The sequence below is a fragment of the Scomber scombrus genome, chromosome 2 (assembly GCF_963691925.1).
Source record: "Scomber scombrus chromosome 2, fScoSco1.1, whole genome shotgun sequence".
NCBI lineage: Eukaryota > Metazoa > Chordata > Actinopteri > Scombriformes > Scombridae > Scomber > Scomber scombrus.
The window spans coordinates 14,513,693-14,539,568 of NC_084971.1; the positions used below are offsets into that span (position 1 = coordinate 14,513,693).

The 25,876-nt window shown below is 43.1% G+C and overlaps 1 protein-coding gene across 1 annotated transcript in view; it reads right to left on the minus strand.

The window, feature by feature from the left end:
* The window catches only part of prr36a (proline rich 36a), a 36,609-nt gene that overhangs the window by 7,354 nt on the left and 3,379 nt on the right, over nucleotides 1–25,876 (minus strand). Inside the window, exons 2-5 of the mRNA XM_062428164.1 lie at nucleotides 10,927–11,627; nucleotides 10,694–10,787; nucleotides 4,539–4,717; nucleotides 1,478–4,102 (exon numbers count right to left, since the gene is read on the minus strand). Coding sequence (XP_062284148.1) covers nucleotides 1,478–4,102; nucleotides 4,539–4,717; nucleotides 10,694–10,787; nucleotides 10,927–11,527 — 3,499 coding nt within the window. The 5' untranslated portion in view covers nucleotides 11,528–11,627. The remainder of the gene's footprint in view (nucleotides 1–1,477; nucleotides 4,103–4,538; nucleotides 4,718–10,693; nucleotides 10,788–10,926; nucleotides 11,628–25,876) is intronic.

The window sequence follows — 25,876 nt, forward strand, 5'->3', positions numbered from 1 at the left end:
AAGGTCCTCGAGTGGCCTTACCAGTCTCCAGATCTCAACCCCATAGAAAATCTTTGGAGGGAGTTGGAAAGTCCGTGTTGCCCAGCGACAGCCCCAAAACATCACTGCTCTACAGGAGATCTGCATGGAGGAATGGGCCAAAATGCCAGCAACAGTATGTGAAAACCTTGTGAAGACTTACAGAAAACGTTTGACCTCTGTCATTGCCAACAAAGGGTATATAACAAAGTATTGAGATGAACTTTTGTTATTGACCAAATACTTATTTTCCACCATAATTTGCAAATAAATTCTTTAAAAATCAGATAATCTGATAAATAAATTCTTTAAAAATCAGATTTTCTGGATTTTTTTCTCTCATAGTTGAGGTATACCTATGATGCAAATTACAGCCCTCTCATCTTTTTAAGTGGGAGAACTTGCACAATTGGTGGCTGACTAAATACTTTTTTGCCCCACTGTATGTGATTTTCACACCAGTGAAGTCTTTGAGGTTGGGCATGAGTTCTTCTGTTCGTTTCCAGTTTTACTGTATGGCAACAGTAAAGCATTGACTAGCTGTAGACTGAATGGTTAACAAGTGGAAGCGACTGTCATATAAGTAATTAGAGCCACTAGTATAAAACTGGTTGTTGTTGAGACCTTGAAATGTCAGTGGTAAGTTATGAATTTTTTTTTTTCTTGCACACAGACCACAAATATGCCTTACACTCCACTCCCAAATGCCCATTTCAATAAAACGGTACGATGAGAGAGTACATCATGATAAAAATCTAATCTTTATTTAAAGTTTTAAGTTTCATTAGTCCAAAAGATGGATAAACACAAGAAGAAAAAAAAAAGCTGGGGTACAATTTTTAAAGTGCAAGAAGACATGAGGAGTGATCAGGGTTAGGGAAGGATTGCCTGTATCTCATGGTAGAAGAGCGAAATCAACCTGAAAATACAATCAAACTTATTTTCAGTTATCAGCTTTGTTCAGTAAAAAGTATTAGGATAAATACACATGAAAACAATGTTACAGTTCATTCCACATTTCTTTTTGTTATGCTCACCCCCCCCCCCCCCTCCTCTTTAAGAGCTGCATTGTAAATACACAAGTCAAATCCATGTCAGTTCAGGGCAACCAAATGATTCCGTGTTAAATAAGACAGAAACCAATTAGGAGTAAATAGTAGTAGCTATTGCACATACAGGAATGTAAGCCATATACTCATAATGGAAATGTTGTATCAGAGGGAAGTGCCACTGCTGTCTTTTTTTTTTTTTTTTTTTTTTTTTTTTTAAATCTCTTCCCTTTTTTTGCTCTCTGTTTTGTTTTTTTGTTTACCTTTGATTACGTCCACCCCCAGAGATTTCAGGACAAACACTGACAACAAGGACAACTACAGTGAGACATTATTTTGGGAAGGCTGGAACAGGGCCAAAGAGGTAAGGGGCATTACTTGGGCTGTTAGGGAGATGAACTATACATTACCTGCAAAAGAGTTCTCAGTCTTTTCACAGATAGCTGAATAGTACGGAGGCTGCATGTCATCTGGATTTTCTTCTGGTTGCTGCAAAATGCTCTGAGCTGCTGAAGGATCTGGGGCTTCTTCTGACCCCAGCACTTCCTCCTCTGCATGCTCAGCACACTCTGCATCCTGCTTCCCACACTCGATGTACTGCTGCTCCGCCAGGCATGACTGGGTGAGAGGCTGCGGGGTGAAACAGGGCTCCTTGGCCTCCTCAGGCAGCTCCTCCAGGGAGAAGATGCCAGGACTCTTGATGCAACTCTCCCCTGTGGACTGGGCGTTGGAGTTCGAAGCTGTGGTCATGGTGTCGAAGCCATAAGATGCCAATGAGGTAGCTGAAGGTGGGGTTGTGTCTTCGCCGACGCACCCTTCCACCATCTCAACCTCCTCGCCTTCTTCCACAGTGGACAGGCAGCGCTGGGCTGGAGGCTGGCTGTCAAAGGTCATATGGATGACAGCTGGACTCTCCAAAGAATCATCCAGCTGGGCTTCTCCCTCTGTGTCGCTGGCTTCATCTTCCGTTACTGAGGAGGACGAGGGGTTGGAAGTGGGGGCAGTCGCAGGACCTCCAAGGACTTCATCAGCAGGCAGGGTCTCCGCCTCAGCCTCCTCCTCTCCTTCTCCGTCTCCTCTCTCCAAGTCGATGCCCAGGTCCTGGTCATCTAAACCAAGCTGGGGAGAGAGCACCGGGGCTCGCAAATCTTGAGGCTTAGGCTTCCCCTCTCGATTGTAGTCACCCAGTTCTTCTGGAGTGCTGGTCTCACTGCTCAGCGTGCTTGACAGAGACATTCCTGTGGAAGAGAGTGGAGCAGGGGCCAGGGTCTGCATTGGGGCTGGGCCAGGCTGATCCATGTACATTTGATCCTTGGCTGAGGAATGAGGGTGAACTTGTTGGTTTTCAGGAACAAAAGGAGCAGTGCCTAGTTCTAGCCAGGGCTGGGCTGGGGACTGAGTCGGGGTCTCGGAGTCTGCTTGCCAGGGGTCTACCAAAGGGCTCGCTGCAGCCGCTCCTGCCACCTGTGGCTGGGAGATGTGCTCAAGAAGCTGCTGTGGCTGAAGCGGTCCTGCCCAGTGATCAGCAAATGGGTTTGGTTGGTCCCACTGTGCAGCCGGGGCGGATGGCAGCTGAGGGGGAGGGGGCGGCTGGGCCACCCTGTTCAAGTTGTCCAGCCTTTCATCCTCTGCAAAGTCATCTTCATCTGCATTCCCATAGCTTTCCAGTCCGCTCTCTGTCACCCCCTCACTGGCCATCTCCACATCTTCGTCATCCTCCTCATCCACCACATCATTGTCATGGCGGGGTCTCAGCAGTTCGTCTATCCGCTCTGAGCCCACGTCCATGTCACACACCCGATCATTGTCATCATCGTCCTCATCGTCATCGTCTTCAAAGTCATTAACTGGAATGTCAGGAACCTTCTCAAAGTCAGGTGAGCCTGCTGAGGCTCCTTTCAGACTGCCATCTCCCAAATCATCCATGCTCTCTGCGCCCTCAAGGACCCCGGGGGCGCTCAATTCAGACGCACCTTGCTGGCTGCCACTAACCTCCTCAGAGTCCAGCTCAGAGAGCAAAGGACCACCAGCCCTCCAAAGAGAGCCACCTGCTGGTCCAGCCGACCCAGGCCGAGACTCCTCCGTGGGCTGTGTGGTCCCACTCATTTCTGACAGAGAAACCGGCAAGCTTCCGTCCTTCTCCTCTTCATACTCCTCTTCATTTAGATTGGTGGGGGGAACTAGCTGAGGGATTGCTGCTGGGAGAGCTTTAGATGTGGAGGTGGTTTGATCTGTTAACAGGTAAATGAGCGCCTCGGAGGGGTCTGGAGGAGAGGCCACTGGTGGTAATGTAGGCTCAACTAGAGCAGAGACCGGCTCCTGTGTTATTAGTGAAGGAGGAGCACTGCTTTCTAGCTGTTCCTGGGGCGGAGCGGTCTCTGGTGAGGCTGTCCTGACAGGGCTTTGTGGAGGAGAGGGGGCAGCTGAATGGCTTCGAATAGTCTCCTGAGGTATCACCTCTGGTGGTATGTTCTCGGCCAAGGCTTGGGGAGGGGCCTCCTCTGGTGCAGTGACAACAGCGGGGGAATCTTGTGGTAAAGCTACTGTTGTCTCTGTTTGCACTTCTGCTAGCACAGTTGCTGCTGTCACAGCTGCTACCGCTGCACCAGCACCAGCAGCACCAGCACCAGCAGAACTCTGTGCTAAAGATTTGGTGGTACTGGTCTTCTTAATGGCAGTGAAAGGTAAGACAGCCTGAGTGGGTTTGGTTCCACATTTTGCCTGAGGGGTGCTGCTGTTTCCAGGTTTATTGGCTGGAGAGGCAGGAGGGGTCCGACCGATGGGCAGTTTGTTATTGGCTTGAAACCGAGTTGCGGCTACACCAGGTTTCTTTGTGGGAGTAAGTTTAGCAGGCTGTTGAATTTTGGGCTGTGACATCTTGGGATCTGCTGCTTTTGTTGTTGCAGACCATTTGGAGGCCGAGTTTACCTTTACGGTGGCCGTGGGTTTAGAGCTGTCGGGTATTTTGGCAGCAGCTGACGTCGTAGCTGTTGCTGGTCTCTTAGCCACTGCAGTAGTGGGTGGACGACTAACATCTGGTGTGAAGAGAGAAAACAACAATGAAGTCACCAAGTCTAATTGCAAAACATTTTTTCATTTTGTGAATAAATCAATTTTAGTCAAGCTTCTCTGAGAGTTTAGCTCAAACTTTCAATTCACGGTACTTCAAGCTATATTTAATTGATTTTACAATCCACAGATTCACAGGACAACTGTTCATAAAATCATTTTTTGACATGTTCATGTGAGATATTACTGTGATTAAAGCCAACCGCTTAACTCTCCTGTATTTTAACTTGAAACTATCAAGCTAAAGCCATCAGATGTGTTTAAACAGTCAACCCATCTGGAAAAAACTGACTGCCAATGTGACATTAACTCACTTTTTGGTGTCTGTGTGAAAAAAAACATTTTAAAATGGGCCATTGCTATTAGGAGTGTCTGCTTGTCAAAAAAGTTCTAACTTCTAACCTTTCTTCACAGCAGCTGTTTTTGGGGGCTGTGCTGCTTTGGTCCTGCCAGTAGGGGGTGCTGTGGTGACTCTAGAAGCAGCAGTTCTGGCTGTTGCAGTGGTGGAGGGCTTAGTTGTGGATGGAGTGGACCTGGATGTGGAGGATGCAGGTCGAGATGTTGAGGGACCTGTATAAGTCCTGGAGGTAGAGCAGGACAGACATGTTTAAGTGGCATACAAACAAACAAAAAACAATTCAACCAAAGCATCCACAGCTTAATTTTTGGCTCAATTCACTCGGTTGGCAAAAATCCAAACATGCAATCTGATGCTCTGCCTCGACTTGAATTTACAAGCAACAACAAATGACCTGTTCTAATGTAGACCACAAAAGCAATTTCAACAATGGGAAGCCATTAACAAAGCACCATACATCTACTGTCCCATTGTTTTATTTCTCCAATGACTACCAAGAAGCAAAGGAAGGGTTTAATGAGAAGTGAAAAGAGAGGAAAATAGAAATGGAGGAGGAAAAGAGGTTTGTTATGGAAAGAATGACAAAAAAAGAAGATGTGAGGCAACAAACAAACAATGACAGAAGCAGAAAGGGAAAAGAGATGTGAGGGAAAAGAGATGTGAGAGATAATGGAAAAATAATGGGTGAGCAGAAAAGAGGCCAAATATGTAAGTCTTACTCTAAAAACAGTCCTGCTCTGAGTAGCTCCAGTGAAACAAGCAATTATGACATATTGTCCTGTTATATGATTCACATTTAGGACAATCACTCAAGGAGGTCACTGGCATGTAGTGTTGTTTGCATGACACTTAGAAGTGTGTGCAGTGATATGAGGAGCAGTAACCTACATACAAATCTGTGGATGTTGCTTGTGTTGCTATACTGGGCTCTGTGAAATCTCCACACAATACATTTGAATCGTCAGAGAATTTGATGTAGTCTGTGTTGTAATGCGCTGCTGCATAACCTACAAACAAAGTCAGTCGGTTAAATGAGCGACTAGTCAGCTGCAGGCACAACAAGCCCTCATTTCTATTCTTGCAACCTGGTGTATAAAAAACAATGCATAATCCTCACTCTGTAAATTATTTGCATGACATCTGTTTCTAGTCAAAACAAGAAGAGCTATATAATATAATATAATTGCCTCAAGAAACTGCATCACCCCCCCCCAACAATTACAACCGTCCGTTTTGGTTTTCTTTTGAACTTGTTCTGCTAAGATCGTACATAATACAGACATGAGCTGACAAAGACACACTGAATTTTGATGACTTTCAGTGGAGTAGCATGCCTGCACACAGATGCCGCTCCCACATTACAATAACCACTACAATGAGCGTTTGTTTCCCAGAGATTATACGTGGACTCGTACCAAACAGACAATCGTAATTGGCTGCTATTAGACAGAAGATTTAGGCTGTAAAGGGAAGTGTAGCCCAAACACTGGAAAGTGTGTCAGACAGTAAGATGAAATCAGCCCTGAACAAAAACAGGTTAATGGTGAACAGCAGGAGAAAAACAAAAAAAAGGGAGATATACTACTGGACTGGAGCACAGATCAGAACTTTGGATGGAAGCTTAACAGCAAGAAGGAAATCGTAGTAAAAAGGTGTATTAATAGAGGTCGTTTTCATATCTAATCCTGCATGCAATTCTGAATTGACAGGACCACACAATTATAGCAGGAATCAAGGCGGACAAAATTGAGTGAATAACTTGCTCTGAGCAGAGAGCGAGTGAGATTAACGGTTGAAATGAGACAAAATGAATGAAGATGAGTTAAGGAAGATGGTCAGGTGAGGTCATAGAATATGACCCCAGAACAACCCCAAAGCCCTCGCTCTATTGTTTTATGATGAGTCATAACTCATACAGGTTTGTTTGAGGGAGGGCACACAGAGGAATGATAGACCCACTAATGCCTGTGCTGCAAACACACACACACACAAATGTGGGTGGTGGCTGGTGGTTTTGTTGTGGGTGTAATAGTATGGATTACATTTCCTGCCAACAGAGGGTTGAAATCGATACAAATCACAGCCCAAAGGGAGAATGAAAGGCACTTCACAGCCATCTACAGGATTTTAATGACCAAACACAAGGTCTTTTTAAGGGCAAAGGTCAGTGCAGGGACAAGTCACTGATACACTTTACGTACCTTCCTTGTCGTAAACTCAAACAGTCAATATTCACAAATGTTTACCACAGATGCAAATAAAAACACCCACGGTATTATCACACTGAGCAGCTGCAACATCTGTTTGGACAAAAATCAAAGTGTAAGCATGAGCCCGGGGAATTTTATATTTCAGCCACACCTACTTCACCCATTCATCCATGACTCCCTCTTTTCCTCTTGTTCCTTCTAAAAAACACAGCTGAGAGGATAGACTCCCTTTGGCATACCCTGTCCTGTAGATTAAAATATTCTGTTTTAATCATACCAGAGAGAAAGGAGAGGGCTTGGCCAGGTGGTACACTTTATCCCTGTTGCTAGAAGCTCATCTTACAAATAAATGCAGAGCAAATACACATTCTTCTGTCCCTGCCCTTTCCCCTCCCCTTCATCACTTCAACTGCCCCCTCCGAGACAACAAATGGAAATGGAGTACCCTAACAATACCTTGTTTGGCTTGTAGGCTGTCCAAAACCAGCTGCTTTACTCCATCCTGAGAGGAGCGCACATTCCTTGGGCTTGTGCAGGCCTACAGTTATCTCCTTGACAATAAAGAGTGGAGGCCTGAATCAGCTCAGTAGCAAGTTTAGATGAAGTGTTGCAGCCTAGCAATAGCATGACAGACATAGCGTTGGCTTTTATGAGGCCCTAGGCAACTACGGTCACATTGATGGATGCCATGGGCCTTTTCTTTTAGGACAGTAATCCTGCTCCCTGCCAAAACTATTGGGGAGAAATTACATAGGGGAAAAAAGAGACAAAATAAGAGAATAAAAATTATGAATTATTGTATCAACGCCAAGCCCCAGTGCAGTATCCTGTATCTGAAGAGACCAAAACATATTATCCACCAGCAGTTCTGTCCATTCCCAGTGGGGATCCTTTCAATATTAATCATTTTACAGATTGCTCAGAGCTAAACGAAGGCTTAATCAATGTCTTTCTCATGTTACACAACTACACTGGATTTTACACACTCCGTATACAGCTAAATGATGAATGAGTTAGAACGATGGATGGAAGTTAGGCTATGAGGAGGGCTTGAGGAGATGCTGGCCAAATGCCCAGCACTGTACATACACAAAAAAAGAGAGACGAGGGGGAAGAGACGTGAGATTGAAAGAGGGGGTGGGGTGGACAAAGACTGATTGCTCTGTCAGTGCAAGGACACCACAACCCGTCACTGGAGGAGAGCGGAGCAAAGCAGGAACTGGATTTTTACAACTCTTGGCTTATACTCCAGTTATCAAGGGTTCTCATCGACCGCTGGGACAGAGACATCCTCCTGTCAAATCAGATGGATTGCACATTGCAGTATGTTTCTTAGTTACATACCAATATGAAACCCTGAAAAATCAACCACACAGTTTAAACAGTCCTGCCTCATTACTATGTACAATAAAGTGTTTAGATCCAGCATTTTCATTTTTTCTAACATATTCCTCTATTGAATCTTATTCCCACCTTCCCTTAGCACAAATCCCATTTCCATGAGCTCACAGTCGAACACAATCACCAAATCTTATTTGTCCTTCATAAATTAGTTTTTAAAAAACCTGATACGATTCCATTCCTCCCTTTTGGCCAATTAACATGAATACTTCATGAGAGCGTATGGTCTTTCACTGGCCACAGGCTTTGCTCGCTGCCACGCCAGTGGTATCACTGTATGTTGGGTTGAGTGAACAGCATAGACAAAACAGCTTTACTCTACATGAAAAGGATTTACCAGCAGATACTTGGCTAGAAAAAAGTGAATGTGTGTTCCTATGTGACAGTTTGGCCAATAGGGGACTACTATTGGCTCAGTGATATGAAAGACAATAAGGTGAGGCTGGATTTACAAGGAAGTGGCTGCAACATTAGCATTAAGATTTTCAGCAGCTATTGTGTTGTAGCTAAAATCATGTCATATGGTAGTATGAGACCTTACAATCTGTTGTATGTGTTGCTATGGGAGGTTAGAGCCGTTGTGCTCAGAGTCATGACTGATGCAGGTCACTGCTTGTGCTGAAAGAAGGTCTGTTGGCATCACTTCCTGACTTTGCAAAGAGCCAGCACGGTCACTAACACTGACTGAAATGCACACCACCACTGCTGCTATAACACAAAGGATTCAACACGCCACCGACTTTGCCATCACACATGCACACAGGTGGAACGAAATGCAGCATGCATTATCCGTCACGAGGGCAGACACCTGCTGCTGTTCTCCTATTGTCGTCTGTGTGTCTCCAGCTGAGAGGCAGGTGCCTGAAGTCACGTCCCAGAGAACAGTCACATACGGATGATGTGCTACTGAAATCAGACTCCGACACCTGAAATGTATCATTCGATTAATTCAGAACATGAGCCACTCTGTGTGTACACACCTGTCCGCACAACACACAGAGTACAGAACATTAAACCACTGCTAGCCTGGCCTCCATCACCCTGCTGTCTACACAGTGCCACATTAAAATAAAATATATATAAAAGTGCTCATGGTCAGTCATGATACATTCAACAAAGATGGCGAATAAAAACTTACCAGCAATTATAGCATTGGCTAGTGCTGAAATGATCATTTAATTAATTATCTGATTAAGTAGAAAATTAATGGCTAGTCATTTTAATAATCAATGTTCTTTGGGCAACAACTGTAAACACTACCTGGTGCCAGCTTCTCCAGTGTGAGAATTTACTCCATTTTACATTTCACAATTTCTATTCTGGGTTTTGGATTGTTGGGTCAGGGGGAAAAATCAGTCATTACATATGGCCATTTTTTCATCTCCTTGAAGCAATTTGTCAATTAAACAAATTGAAGACAAAAAACTATAAAATGACTATCATCTGGGTAAAATAGTACACTTGCCTTGCATAAATTTGAGCATATCTGTATATACCAGATAAAAATAAAAAGATTTGATGTACAGAAATTGGTGTAAATACTGAGGGGACATTTTCTTATATCCAAGCGAGAACACAGTGACGCTCTACTGCTTCAGAGTGATGCAGCACAGAGAGGTGCATTATTTCTTTATTTAATAAGAGAACATTAAGAGGGGAAGACAAGTGGAGGCAGAATCTAATTAGGGCTCTCAGTACAGAACAGTACATCCTGTGAAAAAATGTTTGGACTGGTGTATTATGGATCTTACACTACAAAGTCTTCATTTAGAGGCAGAAGAGCTCAATTTAACAGACAAATACATTCAAACTCAATCAAAACTTTCTATCATGTACATTTGTTAACATTCTAGCAAAATGTTATTTGACTTTCAGTAGATTCTTAAATTTGGTATCAGATTATAAAAAAACAGGACTTCAAGTAGGTATTGTTCAGTTCTTTCAAGTAAAAAGTCTTCATTTACAAAACCTCTGCAGTAGTAAATGACCGGGTCAACTATGAAATTCTACAACCACCAAAATGATCATTTGAGAGCAGAACTTTAAGCAAGTTTAGTCAAAGTAGGGCACTCACACTCTCTCTATCCAAACCATCAGCCCAGTATGAGAGGGATTATGATCCAAGTCAATAGCTCTCTGCCCTGGGGAGGGGGTCTGTTCTCTGCCAGGGGGTCTGTTTGGGACAAAGCGCTAGTTCTTCAGTATCACTGGCTCTCTTAAGGCCTTCTGTCTCAGGTTTTTCTGCTAACATGACTCACTCTTGAAGCGAAATCTGACTCAATAACGGCCCAAAGACGACAATAGATATCGTTCTCCCCTGCTCCCTTTCAAGGCATCAACATAAACAAAGTCACCCTCTCATCCAGTTTGTTAGGGGGGAATTACAAAGTTCACTCAAGATCTCAATAGATGGTAAAACGTGTGCAGATGACAGACATAAACACAATGAAGCAGAGGGACTGAAAGGTATTATTGTCATTCAAATAAAAAAGGGGTTTTCAATGCATAACATAACATTGCAAAGATGCAGCGCCATTGGGCTTCCAAATTACCATCACCCACTCCCTGTTTGTGATAAGTTTACAAACCTGGTGGTCTTTGAAATGGCACCACCCTCAGCTTTTGATAGAGTTGAAGTGCTGGGTTTTGGGGCAGTGGATGACACCAGTCTGCTGGCAGGAGCTACAAAGAAAAACAAAACAGAAAAAAAGAAAAGAGCAAAAATTAAAGTAAGATTGCACAGAAGTCAAAGACACCAACTCCAAACGAAATTAGTGATTATTATTATTCATTTTTTGATTCAGTTTCACATTAGACATACCCATGTTTTTAGGTCTAGCTGCATTAGCTGCAGTCTCAGCCACTGTTTTTCTCTTAGGTGCTCCATTCACCGCTGTTTTGGTACCATTTGTTGCTGTGGCAGCAGCAACAGACGTAGTCCTGGTTGGTCCAACAGGCTTCTTGTCAGGCACCCTGGTTTGGTTCTTGACTGTGGAGGAAACCGGTGCTACACGCACTGGTCTTTTGGATACGGCCCCTGCTGCTGAGGCTGATGCTTTTGCTGAAGTTGCTGCTGCAGTTTTCCTGACTGCGGTCGTCTTTGCAGAATTACTGTTAGAAGAGGGGACATTATTCATTGTGCGGTGTGACGCAGCACCGGGCTGGGAGTTGGATCCTGAGGCTCCTGCTGTTTTAGGTACGGCTTGAGTTTTCAATGCAGCAGCTTGTGGTTTGACTTTGGGTTCTGCAGCCTCTGGCTTACCATTGGTCTTCGGAGCAGCGCTGGGTGCTGAACCATTTGCGGCTTGCTCTGGTTGGGATGAGGCTTGCTCTGTTATGTTGTCCTGTGACACGGAAGGTTCTGCTTCTGCTGCAGCTTCAGTGGGCTCCGTGGTTTCCATAGTAACCCCATCCGGTTTCATTCCCTCCAAAATGTGTGGACGTCGGGGTTGCTGCTGTTGGTAACTATATCCAGGAGGTTCACACTCTTGAAATGGACAGTTCCTCTCACACTTTAAAGTCCTGTTAAAGAACAAAGAAAAACACAAGAATTCATTTCAAAATCTTCATTACATTATACGCTTAGATGAATATATATCCGCTGAGTTCATCGCCATTTTTTTGCGCAATTTTAACTTGCTATAGTGTTATACAAGTAGTGTAGTTCCTTTAAGGGATAGCTCAGTGCGCATGTTGTGTGCGGTAGAGATCGAGAGACACAGAGAGGTGACCAGAACAGGTACTATGAAGTTAGGAGTAAAGCTGTGAACATACCAGTGCAATGTGTACAGTTTAGGTTACCTGTCAGTGAATAAATGCTACAACTCCTCAAAAACAAAGTTAAAGTCATGTGTCTTGTTCACCATCTGCTGATTCAAGTGATGGGGATTAGCTGCGTCTGATTCTGGGGACAGAGACACTAAACATAGGTCATGTGAAGAGATCAGACACATTTTTTTCCACTCATGATGATGTGTGGGAGGAACAAAAGTGAATGCATCGCACTGGACTCCGCCATATTTCTCTTTTGGCGGTTTGCGTTAGAAATGCACGTCCATAAATTTAGAGAACCCGTCACGCTTGTGAAGGAGCAGGAAGGGAGGGATGTATTTGTTTGGGTGTTTCGTTCAAATTTAAACAGTCATTCTCCAGAATGACTGACTCTACCTTTAAAAAGGTGGACTGACACTTCACACCCAGTAAATATATTGGCAATTGCCGGTTGTTGGGCTGACAGTGGGCGACAGGAGAATTTTGACATGTCACCCAACCCTACTGCATTACTCATAAAGTCATATGATAAATCTGTCACTGCCAAAGGAAACACCATTTATGGTAAGGGGCCTCTTAGGAATTTGGGGGAGTCTGAAAAACAGGAAGTGAGCACTGAGAGATGCCAATAAATCCATCCAATGACTCTTCTCCACAGTGACTTTCATAATGCTACCAACAAAATCCTCAAGGCGCCAAAATAAAACTTAACAATCACTACTAAAAACACCCTGAGTTTATAGTTTTTAACAGCACATTTTATGGAGCAGAAACACCTAAACTGATGACTTGCGACTGTGCGCTAAATGGCTTCCAGCATCTTGAAATTGAAAGGGAAGAAGCTGTGGTTTGAAGCGCTGAAGGCCAAGAAAGGCTTCACAATCTCTTGACATGACACACCGCCCACAGAAGACGAGGAGGAGAGGGAGGAGGTGGAAAACAAGCACCAAATGGCCCATTTATTGGCCATTGTCCTCCGTGCTGCGGAGTAGATGCAGATGGTATCGACAGAACTAGTGGAAAATCTGAAATTAATGTAAGACTATATGAAGTGAGGAGCTGAGTTAAGGAAGCCGAACGGCAATATGTGGAGGAAGTGCTTGAGCAGGGTCATAAATACAGTAGGTCTTGAACTCATTCAAGTTTTCCCTTCTTCCTAGATCTGTTATTGGTTAATCCCACCATCCTAATCATCCCCTCCACCAACAGCCCCCATCACTTTGCCCTTTGACCACAGCAGCTTCTCCCAACCCCCCTCCTGATTACTCCTCTCCTTTTTCCTATGTCCACTTGTTTCTCTGTGCTCCTTGGTCACATCCTCCCCTCCTCCCGCTGCTTATAGATCTGCTTCCAGTAAATTGCTACACAGATGGTCTGGTCAGTAGAAGCTCTGTATGGACTAAGAAACAAGCTGTGCAAGGGATGGATGAAAGATGAAATAAAATAAAAAAGATTGAGATGGATAGAAAAGGAGCAAAGACCAGAACTAACGGAAGTAAAGGGTCCAAACAAATGGTGAGTGGTGAACAGTTGACTGTTCTGACTTAAACAGGTTATAATTACAAAAGAGAGAAGAAATATAAATGAACAGTGACAGCAAATCAGAAAGAAGGGCGGGCACTGCCCTTACAGTGCAGCAAAGACATGCCAGAGGTTCATGCTGATAGACCATGTACAACATTTCAAGCCACTAAGCCAGATAACATTAAGAAAAATTAAATGAGCAATATTTTCCATAGATACAAAAAAACTGCTTTCCTAAAACGTGTACAATAACAATCATGAAGAAAAAGGGAGCCAAGTTTTGCCTGTAGGATTATTATTTAAAGCATCTGTGTTCGTCTCCAACAGACATTTTAGGATTAAGTCTCTTGGAGAAGCAGTCATACCTGGTCACGAAATACACACAACACATTATAAAGGTAACATGATACTTAACATTTTACTCCCTGTTCTCTAAACTTTGTTACTTTTACAAGGTTAAAAAAAAAAATCTGTCAGTCTTTACTCTTTTCCATCAATGTGCCCGATGTCAGCTGAGCAGGAAGGTATGTTTTATCAAAAAGAAGGCGCAAACTGACCATTTATTGCCAATTCTGCAACAACCTGTTAGGCCAGTTTAGCCTCAATAACCACTTAGATCTTCTTCCACTTAATAAACACTCCACACAGACAGCTACACACACACAGGTGTTGTAACCCTGTCTTACCCTTACGTTATGCCATGGAAGTTGAACTCAGCACTTGCCTTCAAACAGAGCGCTAACTCCTGCTGACCTTCATTGTATTTCTTGTTCTCTGGTCTCTGTGGTTACACATCTCACATAAAAATGAAGCCATGTATTGGAGAGTAACCTGCCTAACAACACAATGTTTGGACTGTCCCTTCTTTTGACAAATATCAAGCCTTAAACAAGGGTCAATTAGCTAATGCTCAATGCCTTGGAACAGTGTTGCATGACTCAAATCCATTAGCATCACTATTTATTTGGAATGGGAAGGTTTTGAGGCCATTAGCAAATTGCAAAGCAAACCACCATGATCTAATTTGTAAAACATTATGAACAAATGTTGCTCTCTTATCACACAACTGATGGGAGACCTGACAAAGCAGAAAATGTATATAGAGGAGCAGTAACTAGGCGGCTCCTCATCAGTCTTTCTGAATTTTAATCTTTATCGGTAAACATGAGTAAAAAGTTATTTTTAAAAATCAGGTCGAAATTGCTCAGTGAGTGAGCAATAAACCCCAACCGGACAAAAGTTGCTCCAAATGGGAAGGAGCACTGAGTCTTTGACTGGCACCGTAACGTGCATGGCATGGCAGAGTTTTGCCAGTCCAGCTACTAATGCCAGGGGCTTAGCAGATAGCGGCTTGAATCACATTCCTCACAGGATGACCCCTTTCTGGGCAAGTAAAGGCATCATCTCTAAACCAGCTGACACTATGTGACGCAGCACAGAAAGGAAGTGAATGGACACGCACGCACACACGCACACGCACACGCACACGCACACGCACACGCACACGCACACGCACACGCACACACACACACACAAGAAAAATTTAGCACCTGACACCAATACTAGACTCAATCTTTGGGGTTGTTCAAGCTTGTTGACATGTCTGAACTGCAGATTTTATGCTCCGATAAATGACTACATTTGAATGCCAGTGGCATTATTTAATGGTCTGCCTGGTCAAGATGAACAGCCTCATGCATTTTGATGAAATACAAGAAAACCTTTATTGTCTGCCATTCTCTAAATCCACATTTGCATAACAAATCCAAGTTCACTAAAGATTTAAAACCGTATGTAGAGCGCAGGATGGCTCTGTCAAGCCAGCACCGCACACGACTGATATCACAATTACCTCAATACTCCTGGAGACAATTACAATATGCTGTAAGTATTGTGATGAAGAGGCTGATTGAAGACAAAGGCCTGAACTGTGAAAAAGCTGCAGCACTACACAATTTAGCTTGAGCAGGAGGGAATTATGCCTTTAAATGCAGCCAGCATTTTGTAAGATTGTTAGAGGGAGTCTGTCTAGACAGAGAGAGAATCTCAATGGCCTCAGTGTTATTTACATTCCACTTCTCCTAATAAAGAAATATAGCCTTACATGTCATTAAATCTTACTCCTGACCTCTTGTCTTGAGGCAGTTTAGTTACATTCATCGTAGCCCATCTCTCAGTCACTTCCTCTACATGTCCAGACATTAGAAGTGGTGCCTGACAAAATGGGTCACTTTTAATGCTGCGTCTAATACAAGCAGAGAGGGATTTAGCAGCGTTGAGAGCATAGCAGGGGTTTGGAATGCATTGTGCAGACTGCTGGAGGTGGTGGAGGGAGGGCCGTTGATATTGATGCTGGGGCTTAATGTCATCAGTAGATTTACCCTTTAAGGCTGTTACAATGCCGCCATTATAAAACAATAAGGAGACAATGTACATGAGTGTAACAGATTGTTAGTGCAACAGAGTCCAGAGCCTAAACTCCTGTTCAATGCAAACACAAGCCAGTGAGGGGAAACTACAAACATATTTCAGCCATTTCAGAGTCTAATTTTCCCTCATTTGTAGATATTTTGCTAACTGACTAATAATTTTTAAAACTAAACACTGTCTCGTTCCAGCTGCTTAATTGTGAGGAACTGCAGCATTTGCAGTAAAATAAATGTGTTTGGTTTTCTGGTTGGACAAAACACAACATCTGAAGACTTCACACAATAGTTAATCAAAGAAATATTAGTCAGATTAGTTTAAAAAACTGGAGCTGCAACAATGCTTTTCCTAAACTGATTCCAGCTCCTGAAATGTGAATATTTTCTGGTTTCTTTTGTCCTCTTAAGATAATAAACTAAACATCTTTGGGTTGTGGACTGTTGGTCAGGACTAAACAAGACATTTGAGGACATCATCTTGGGCTGTGGGAACATTTTATGGACCAAACAACTACTCAGTTTGAGAAAAACTGACAGATGAATAGATAATGAAAATAAACTTAAGCTGCAGCCCAACTTCAGTTGCCCGATGTTTCTACTTTAAGATTTCTGTCAATGCTGCATCTGCTCCAAGATGAGTAATGGTGGAAAGTGAATGCCTAAAGTAGCAGCGGTATCGAGAGCACATCCGACCCATCCACATTCCAGCTCTTCTGACTTCCTCAAGACTCCTCGGGGCCACACAGTGACAGCTGGCTGTGCGTGTATGGGAGTGTGTGCATTTATGTGCATGTGTGTAGGGAATGAAAGGGTCAGAAGGATGTCAGTGAATGTGTGTTGTGTGTGCACGCGCTTTGTGTGCAAGTAATCAGATAAACCAGTGTGTGAGGAGAATGTGTGTGACCGAAGAATGTGGAGATCAAAGTGTGTATGACATGAAAATATCAAATCGCAAAAATGAACACACATGTAAACAAAAAAAAAGTGCGAAGTGGAATTCAGCTGCTCGCCACTTCCTCCATTCTTTTGATCCCAAAGGCGTACTTGATTCATGTCGGCATTCTTACAACAACCGCACCTTTACACAATTAAAAACAAACTAAAGCTGGCACGGTGAACCTGACCGATATAACAGTTCTGGGAATTATAAACAGTAGAGTTTACATATGAGATATGAAGCAACACTGTCTGGCTGTTCATTAATGTTCCTCTTGTGTGTGTCTAAGAGAGAGGCATGTACAACACAGGCGGTAATCAGTACAACTGTGGACAGAAATTTATGTGTGTGCGCTCAAGCTGCCCTCAACAAAAGACTTTACTAGTGGACTAACAGTCATTAGTTAAAGCCATTAGTCAACACATGTTTATGATATTAATTATTATTTTGATATATATTTTTTGGGGCAAGTAACATTTTTACACTGTGGTACATTAAAGAGAAATACAAAACTATAATAATGGGGATTTAACTATATATTTTACAAGTGCACACATGAATTAATGACAATGAATGTGTCTTTTTCCCATGGGTCAGTTAGTTATGGTAAAAACTTGTCTCTCATTTTAGGCGGTTTTCCAGTAGGACAGTGCAGAAGCTGCTACCACAGCAGACCAGTTCACTGACTGAGTGATAAAGTTACGCCACTGGTCATCTCGGCAAGTTGTTGCCACGTGTCGGCACTTCCTGCATCGGCTTGTTCAGATTAGATCAATTTTGCATACACGGTACAGCCACACCAGGTGTTGACTTAATTTTGGCAAGATGCAGCTCCTGAATTTGATTTTTCCCCCTCTATTCTTATCGACTAATGGTTGGTTGACTATTCAGGGGTAGTTCTAGTGTGTGTGAGTGTGTGTGTGTTCAAGTCTGATGCGAGAAGAATGGAAATGTTAGGAGGAGGGTGGTTGGTTCATGCAGTGGAATGAAGAGCAGACCAAAACGAGAGGTTTAATCGTGGTTGGGAAAGGAAGGGGTTTTCCTAACCTCCAGCTCAAGCTTCAGTCTCACATCAACAGACTAGAGGCAGAAAAACTGTTAAATTTCTTTCCAATCTATGTTTATCACTATTACAACAAAAAACACACAAAAGCAGCTGTCAATGACGATGAAGAGTCTAAAATCAAATTCATTTTAAAAGTGGTAAATTGACTCCACACACACACACACACACAGACACACAGACACACAGACACACAGACACACAGACACACAGACACACAGACACACACACACACACACACACACACACACACACACACACACACACACACACACACACACACACACACACACACACACACACAGAGAGAGAGAAAGCAGAGAAATTCAATCTCCTGTTGGAAAACACACGTACGTCTTAAAGCATGCTGACAGGAGAGGCAGAGTGCACATGAACCGAGGGTTTGTGAATATACAGCTTGACGAGGCACATCACTGAATCTGCACACTGAAAGTCTTTGAAGCTCTCTTTCTCTCTCAAACACACAAGCACAGCACAGTTCATCATGAGGCCAAAAATGAAGAAAAGGGAAATTTATCAGTAAAATTCCTGTTCTCCATGTGTAACTTTGTGCTCTGGTTTAGATCAGCATCACAAAACTGACTTGTGACTCTGTATGAATAAAGTCAGGCTTGTGTGTCCTAAATGACCTGAAATGTCTTGCAGGCTGAGATGAATTTATCATTAGTAGTTAAACCTGGTCTGGCAGATTAATTTGCAAATAGTAATTTAACCTTCACGTTACAGATAGTGGGCTAAATAAGTTCATCTTCATGCACAAAGCTCACTCCAGCAAAACAATCCAACATATCAGATCTTAACATGGTGACAGCTTGAACACAGTTAGAAACAACCAATGAACCAACATGAAGGCAATAAAGGATGATGTCGCACATCACATACTATCAATGTCTGTGGAGCCCAGCCATCGGATTATTGACTTTTGGCACGATGTCTCGTTAACGCTCAAATGGAAATTCCCCGATGCTATAAAAACTCCATCAGGTCAGAGGTTATCTCGAAAAGGTTGTAACAGAAAAGGTAAGTGGAACTAATGTTTCCTTTGAAAGATATTTTATTACTTTTTTTTTTTTTTTTTTTTATTTATTAGTTATGGCAGACATTAGCTCAGACAGTCTGTGTGGTCTCTTTTCAGGGACACTTTCTTTTCAACAGTTTGTTCTTTGTTGTTCATAAACAGTCAGTCAGGGTTTATTTATTTATTTTATTTTACTGTTTCAGCTGACCAGAACTTTTTCCTCAACATTACTCTACCTCTCCAATCACAGTCATGAGACAAGAGGCCTGTACTACGAAGCTGAATTAACATACCCTGGATATCTCTCCGTTAGCTGGGTTGACTTACCCAGACATTCGCAATCCTGATAAGCGGTAATAAGAAGCTGGTTATCAATTCTGTATCCAATATCGATCACTGCGCACTCACATAAAAGGGGTGGTGTTTGCAGTGTCTGACCAATCGCAAACATGGAGAAACCCTGCAGAGCAGCCTACTTTACCATGGAGGAACAGACAATTATTCTTCAAAAATATGAAGAATACAAACACATCATCCAGGCCAAAAGCAACACTGTTGCCGCAGCAAAAGCCAGGAAGGAATGCTGGCAGAAAATTGCCGACTCTGTTAATGCGTAAATTCGTGAGACTATACAATATTAATTTATCGGACGATATAAACGGACAGCACTCTGATCACTCAATTTCACTTTATTACGGCACAGACGTTTCGGGCAGAGCGCTTCCTCAGTGCCCTTCTTTTCGTTTATATTTTCCATTGAATTCTTTTGAGGCTCAGCACCTCCATGTGAGCGTGTTTCGTGACGGCACGAGTAGTTGTGCGTTCCATAAATTAATGTTTCTGCAGTTATGCCATGTGTGACCATTATTATTAACTTCATTATTTCAGATGCAACCCTAGTGGAGCTAAACGGACTTGGGAACAAGTCAAGAACAAGTACAAAAACATACTTCAAAGCGGTCAGCGACAAGGCTTTATTTCTTCACACTGTCTCTGTCAGACAGTGTGTGTCAAATCCATACAACAGACAACAAATCCATACAATTTGATATTGTTTGCAGCCCACAGGAAAAAAATGCAGTTTAAAGAAGACAGGGGGAGGGCCTCCTTCTCAGGGGGAGGGCCTCCTTCTCAGGAGTATACTCCTGCAGAGGAGCTTGCCCTCTCCAACAATGAGGGTCACCCCTTGATGGAGGGTGAAGGGGGGGGGGGGGGGGGGGGGGGTGACATCAGACCCCGGTGGAGGTAGAAGCACTCACAGCACCTCATTTGTTCGGGGTATGTTTCAGTGAGTCCATGTTAAAACACTGGGTTGCTTATAAAACACAATTATCCAATATACAATATCCATTTACTGTGGGAGTAAGTAGCCTAGGCCAACTTGCATTTTCTCTACAGTTGACGTATGGCTCCATCAGTTGACAAATGTAGCGCAGTCCATCCGATGAAAATCTGTACCTTTCGTAAAGGATGTCATCGGGGACATCAAAAGGATTGCATCTATCCCTAAAAACTCTCTCTCCTAAGCGCTCCTCTCACAATCCGCGCACTAACATTGACAGGATCTTCTAAGAATGGGCAAGCCATTTTCCAAGAGAACTGATTGGTCAGGGGTTGGTGCTTTTATACTCGTTGATCTCTTATCCAGAACATAACCTGCTCCGGAACAGGTTAGCCGTTCAGCTTAAGTTACCATGGTAATTTACCCCGGTAAGGAGTGAACCAGTGTCGTAGGACGGAAAACCCAGGGTTAACCCTGAAGTTACCTCGATAAGAGAAAATCCAGCTTCGTAGTACAGGACTCAGGTCAAGGTGAGCAGACTGGAGATGACTGTTTACATAACACCACCCACCAATCATAGGGCGCATTCCTTCGCAGGCTGCACAACAGACGAGAACACACACACAAACAAAGCAAAAAGAGCCCCAGTGAGCCACTGTGAGGGAGGAGGGAGTAAGGAGATACTCCCCACTCCCCCCCCACTTCACAGTCTCTAAACAATGTCTGACTAAAAACAAAACCACAGAAACAAACTGTGTGTACACTCCATCTATCTTCCGAAAGATCAAGTCCAGGGTTTCCCACAGAAAATGTGTTAGTTAAGGTGGTGGGGAGCAGTGAGACGGGGGGGGGGGGGGGGGGGTTATACATTTTTAGTTTTTGTTGACATTGTCAAAAATGTGATAATTCCACTTAGTTTATTACTGAGGTTGTACTAAGAGGTGGTGGTGTACTTGGGTGCATTATATTGAAAGGTGTTCCTAATATTTTGCCCTCCTCATGTATGTTGATGGAATGGACAAAATATTAGGAACACCATTCAATATAATGCATCCTAATACACCACAATCACTCAATAATGCACATAAAGCAGAATTTTCACCTTCTTTTTAAAAAATGTAGTATAAGCTTCATAAATGTAGAATTTATAGCAGAGCTGCTGTATTGGATTAAATTAGATTGCACAGGTTAGGCCAGTGAGTATCTTATATAGTTAACTTATTCTCTGAACTATATTTTATAGTAATTACAAGTTATATAGTATTATACAGTTAATTAGTGATATTCAGCTTCAGTAGCATCACGTTTTTGTTGAATCTGCCTCACTCTCTCTTCAGGACTGCTGAATGAGAAAGCCTGAAACGTGTTGCTATAGTAACGTCACAGTTACCTGTCTGAGGATTAACGTTGTTAATGATGACATCACATGGCGCTGTTTTCATTAGTTTTTCTGAGCAGGTTCTGCCTCAGATGATGTAGATTTATGTTTTAACCAGCGGTCTGTGTTTGTTTCCTTAAACTTAATATCAGTGTTAGCGTGTCTGTGTTATGCTAGCGGGAGGTGCAGAGAGAGCTACAGGTGTGTTCAGGGTCGAAGTCAGACAGTCGGACATAGCGGTTCCGGCCAGTCGTCCTGCAGTAAGCACCGCTGCAGACGTTGGTTGAACATTAATATACATCGCTGTAAATGTGTGCGGGAATATAAGTGTTGGATTTGCGGGAATCAATTAAATTGTGCGCAATACCTGCAATCCCGCGCTGAAATATAGGCCCTGATCATATATATATATATATATATATATATATATTTTTTTTTTTTTTTTTTTTTTTAAGACGTTAGTTAAGGCGGCAGGCGTGTGTTGCTTAGGCGGCCGCCTTAACTGTGAAGTGCTGTGGGAAACCCTGAAGTCAACATCACACAACAGCTCTTCCCAATTACAGTGGAGGGACAATAAGTACGACTCCCCTGGCTACACTGAGCATCAACCTTCAAACTTCATCTCCGCAAAAGTAATCCTTAAGTTTTTTGATCAAATTCTCACTCCTTTCATGAAAACAACACAGCCTGCTTTCCATTGTTGGATCATTTGCTTTTGTTACAGCAGCAGTTATGTAACCAGGCTGTGATACGCCAAAAAAAGGAAGCATCCGACATTAATTATCTGTTTCCGTCTTCTGTCGTCAACATCCTGCGCGATGGATGATGCATTCATGCAATCTAATAACATAAAAATATGACTTTCCCTCTCCAGCCTGATGGAGCCACTCATGGAAGGGTAAGGCTACACTAAGCCTGCTTTTTATCCATGCTGAGCCACTTTTTCTAAGAAACACGTTCATCTAATAATAAAAAGTACTGCATTGTGTCATGATTAATAGCATATTTTACAAGACACCAATCTGAGCAGCTATGTGTGGTGTAACCATGGAAATTAATTGAAAAAGGCTCCTCACCCCTCCCCCCAAAAAAGAATACTATCAAGAAGACAAATGACGCTGCATGTACCTCGTTATCTGTAAACAAAGAGCCACATTAACCCTCAATGATCTTTTCGACTGACTGGCTTCTCTTCATCTGTCCATATACCAAGACATCGTGCAAGTGCCCAAAGACGGTTTTCACACTGACAAATGCTTAAATATATTGACTTGTTGTCCACAGATTGCTCCAAGTAGCTCTTTAGAGTCATTATTGTTTAGTAGTCCATGGCAAAGAGAAAAATGTATATGATCTCATCCAGATCTCATCTTCTTTGGAACAATTCATATTTGTGTTTCATTAATTTGAATGTTTTTATAAACCTTTCGTTGAACTAAGTCATAACAAAAACACCACATGTTAATGAGAAATACTTCGGACTGGAAAAGCATCTGGAAGACACCCAACCAAAGACCATACAATCTGATGTGGTTATGTAGTTTAACTATCATAAAGCTAAACTGCTAATCCGATACCCAGATTATCCATAAGTGTACTGCAGTGTAAAGCATGCAAAACACAGGGATATGGCTTATATCTATATTTTACCCTGTGGAGCGCCGCAGTCAATGCTGTTAGCAGGGGAAAAAAACACTTTCATCAAAGGGGGGGTTGGGCGGGATGTTAAGCACGCAGCTTATTCTAATCAATTCCATACAGGACACTAACATGTGCTAAGTGTCTGCAAGCTACTCAATAAAGCCATTAGGAGCAGGTGGTTAAGTGTGGCTACAAGTTAAATGGACTAAGCCAGTTATCCTTCAGGGAGTGGCAGGCAGAACCGTATGGACTCACGGCTAACTGGCAGCGCAGTGGTCTGAAGTGCTGTGGGGAAATGGGTTACAATCTGCTCTAAACCTGGCAGGATTCTTACACAAGCACCGGCCGGGCCCCGCTGCTTCCAACACAGGCTGACAGAGGGGAGAGTAAAGTCAGTAGGGTGTTACCATCAACCAGGAGAGAAACTTAATATGTAGCCAGATTCATTTGGACAATAACTGATGGGCAAAACAGTAAAAATGTAAAATCAAGTGTTTACGTGCATAACTGAGTATAACATTAAAAAGGTACTATGAGGGGGAGGGTGGGTGTACAGGCTCTATTGTCTGCACCGCGCACTATATAACCCCTCTAGGCATGGTGCTGAGGGTAGTGGGGGTGGGTTTTGAGTGGATTAACTGGTGCAACAGGACGGAGAAGCAGCTGGCACTGGTAACTTCACCCAAAAGACTCCAGGGACGTCAGATAGACTGCAGGGTGAGAGACGGAAGGATTGAGAATACTAATTTTATACAGCAGGCGTGAGTCAGGCATTTAACCTACGTTCACACTATTCATTAAGGACTTGTTGTCAGTCGGAGGTTTATCTGTGCTCTGCATTACATAACACTAAAGCGCCAGTTTCAGGTCAGGTTTGCTCTCTCACTCATTCACTTGTCTAGCACACTGCATCTCTCCCTTGTTTTTCTTCCTCACTTTTCGATGGGTGAATTGAGCTAAATGCAGTTTAAATAACCCACAGCATTAGACACACCTTGCCATGTAGTGTCCAACCTGTATAATCACATTTAAAAGTGGTAGAAGTGAGCAGAAAAAGGCTGCTGCAGGATTGTTAGAGATGGATGGAAAATAAAAAGGAGGGGGAGTTGTAAAATGAAACCATGACTATAAAATGGATTTGGATGGAGTCATACTGCAGTATAAACCTCACTCCATAGACCCGTGTCCCATGTTATTACCTTCTACTTTTTCTATACTTCCTGTTTTCCCACTGTCAATTTACTCATAAATAAAAAGTAGAAGGAGGGAGCTGGAGAAGCCTGTTTTATAATATTTAGTAACCACACTGAGGCACTCTGTCAAGGATGGTCGGCTGCAGAGAAGCCAGAGCTGTCATCAGTGTTGCCATATTAAAGCCAGCCAGCGGCTACTCTCCTGTGCACCAGCCAAGTGTCTATAGACAGACAGGCAGATAGTCAATACAGTGCTGGAGAGCCTGAGGGCTTGATCAGTTACCGTGCCTCTGAGCGGGGTGAGCTGAGGCCAGATGGACACTGATCCCACACCTCGCCTGCCTGCCTGCCTGCCTGCCTGCCTGCCTGCCTGCCTGCCTGCCTGCCTCTCTGACAGCCACCCAAACCCACAGCCACACCCCCGGACTGTTTGAAACACACATACACCCCAATTACCGAATACACAGGATTGATTTTCTTGTGGTAAAGGCAGAGCAAAGGATGACAAAAGGATATGCTCAGCTTTCCCTATGCAAACAAACACACACCCATATAGCTGCTGTGCACTTTGATTCACCTCAGACAGACTTGGATCGATGATTAAATGGATAAAAATATACAGCGCTGCATCGTATGATATCAACTCAAATTCAGTTAAAATGCACTTTTCCCTTCCCCTTTTTAGCTAAACACACACCATCATCTACACTTCTTCCTCAAATATACCAACACTGTACAAATGCTGCGGCTGTAAAAACCTGTGTGCTACATAAACAGTGTATTTAAAAAAGGGAAAATATTTACATTGCAAAGGCACAGCATAGTATGTCTTTGGGGTGGCATTCAAGGCTACAAAAGTGAGCTAACAGACTATGAAAGTGCTGAATTACTCTTTCAATAATTACAGTGCTCTGAGCCCAGATTCACAGTCCCAGACAGACTGAGTGCCTAAAAATGCAGCGCCAGCATCCACCACTTTATCCTAATGGGCAGGGAGTGCCAGCTTCCAAACCACAGTGACGAGAGTTACAGCACCGCACTGTCTGACCATCCCACAGCGGAGCGGCTAAGAACGACACAGGAGACACAAAACAAACCTGAGGGGCGAACTGTAATGTAGTTTAACCATGAATGCCATCCTAAACAGATGCAGTGCAGTTTTGGGTGTGGGACTGAGACTGACACTGGTTGCAGGCTGTTAAAGCAGCTGACTTCCAAGCAGATGCAAATGCTCGGCACTGTACAGAGGTTGTGCTCTCCATTCAGCTGCCCTGAGCGAGTTCCCGGACAAGAGACTAGCTGAAAAGTGCCAACGTCCCTGTGGTACAAATCATGCGCCCTACAGATTATATTCAGAACTACTCCTGCCAAGCAGAACCTCACTACAGCCAATCAATTGACAGATAATTAAATTAGCAAAAATTCAATTAAGTTAAGTAGTTACTGGTTCCAGATTCTGAAATGTGAGTGAGTTCATGTTTTCTTTATCTTTTGTAATCTGAATATCTTTGGATGAT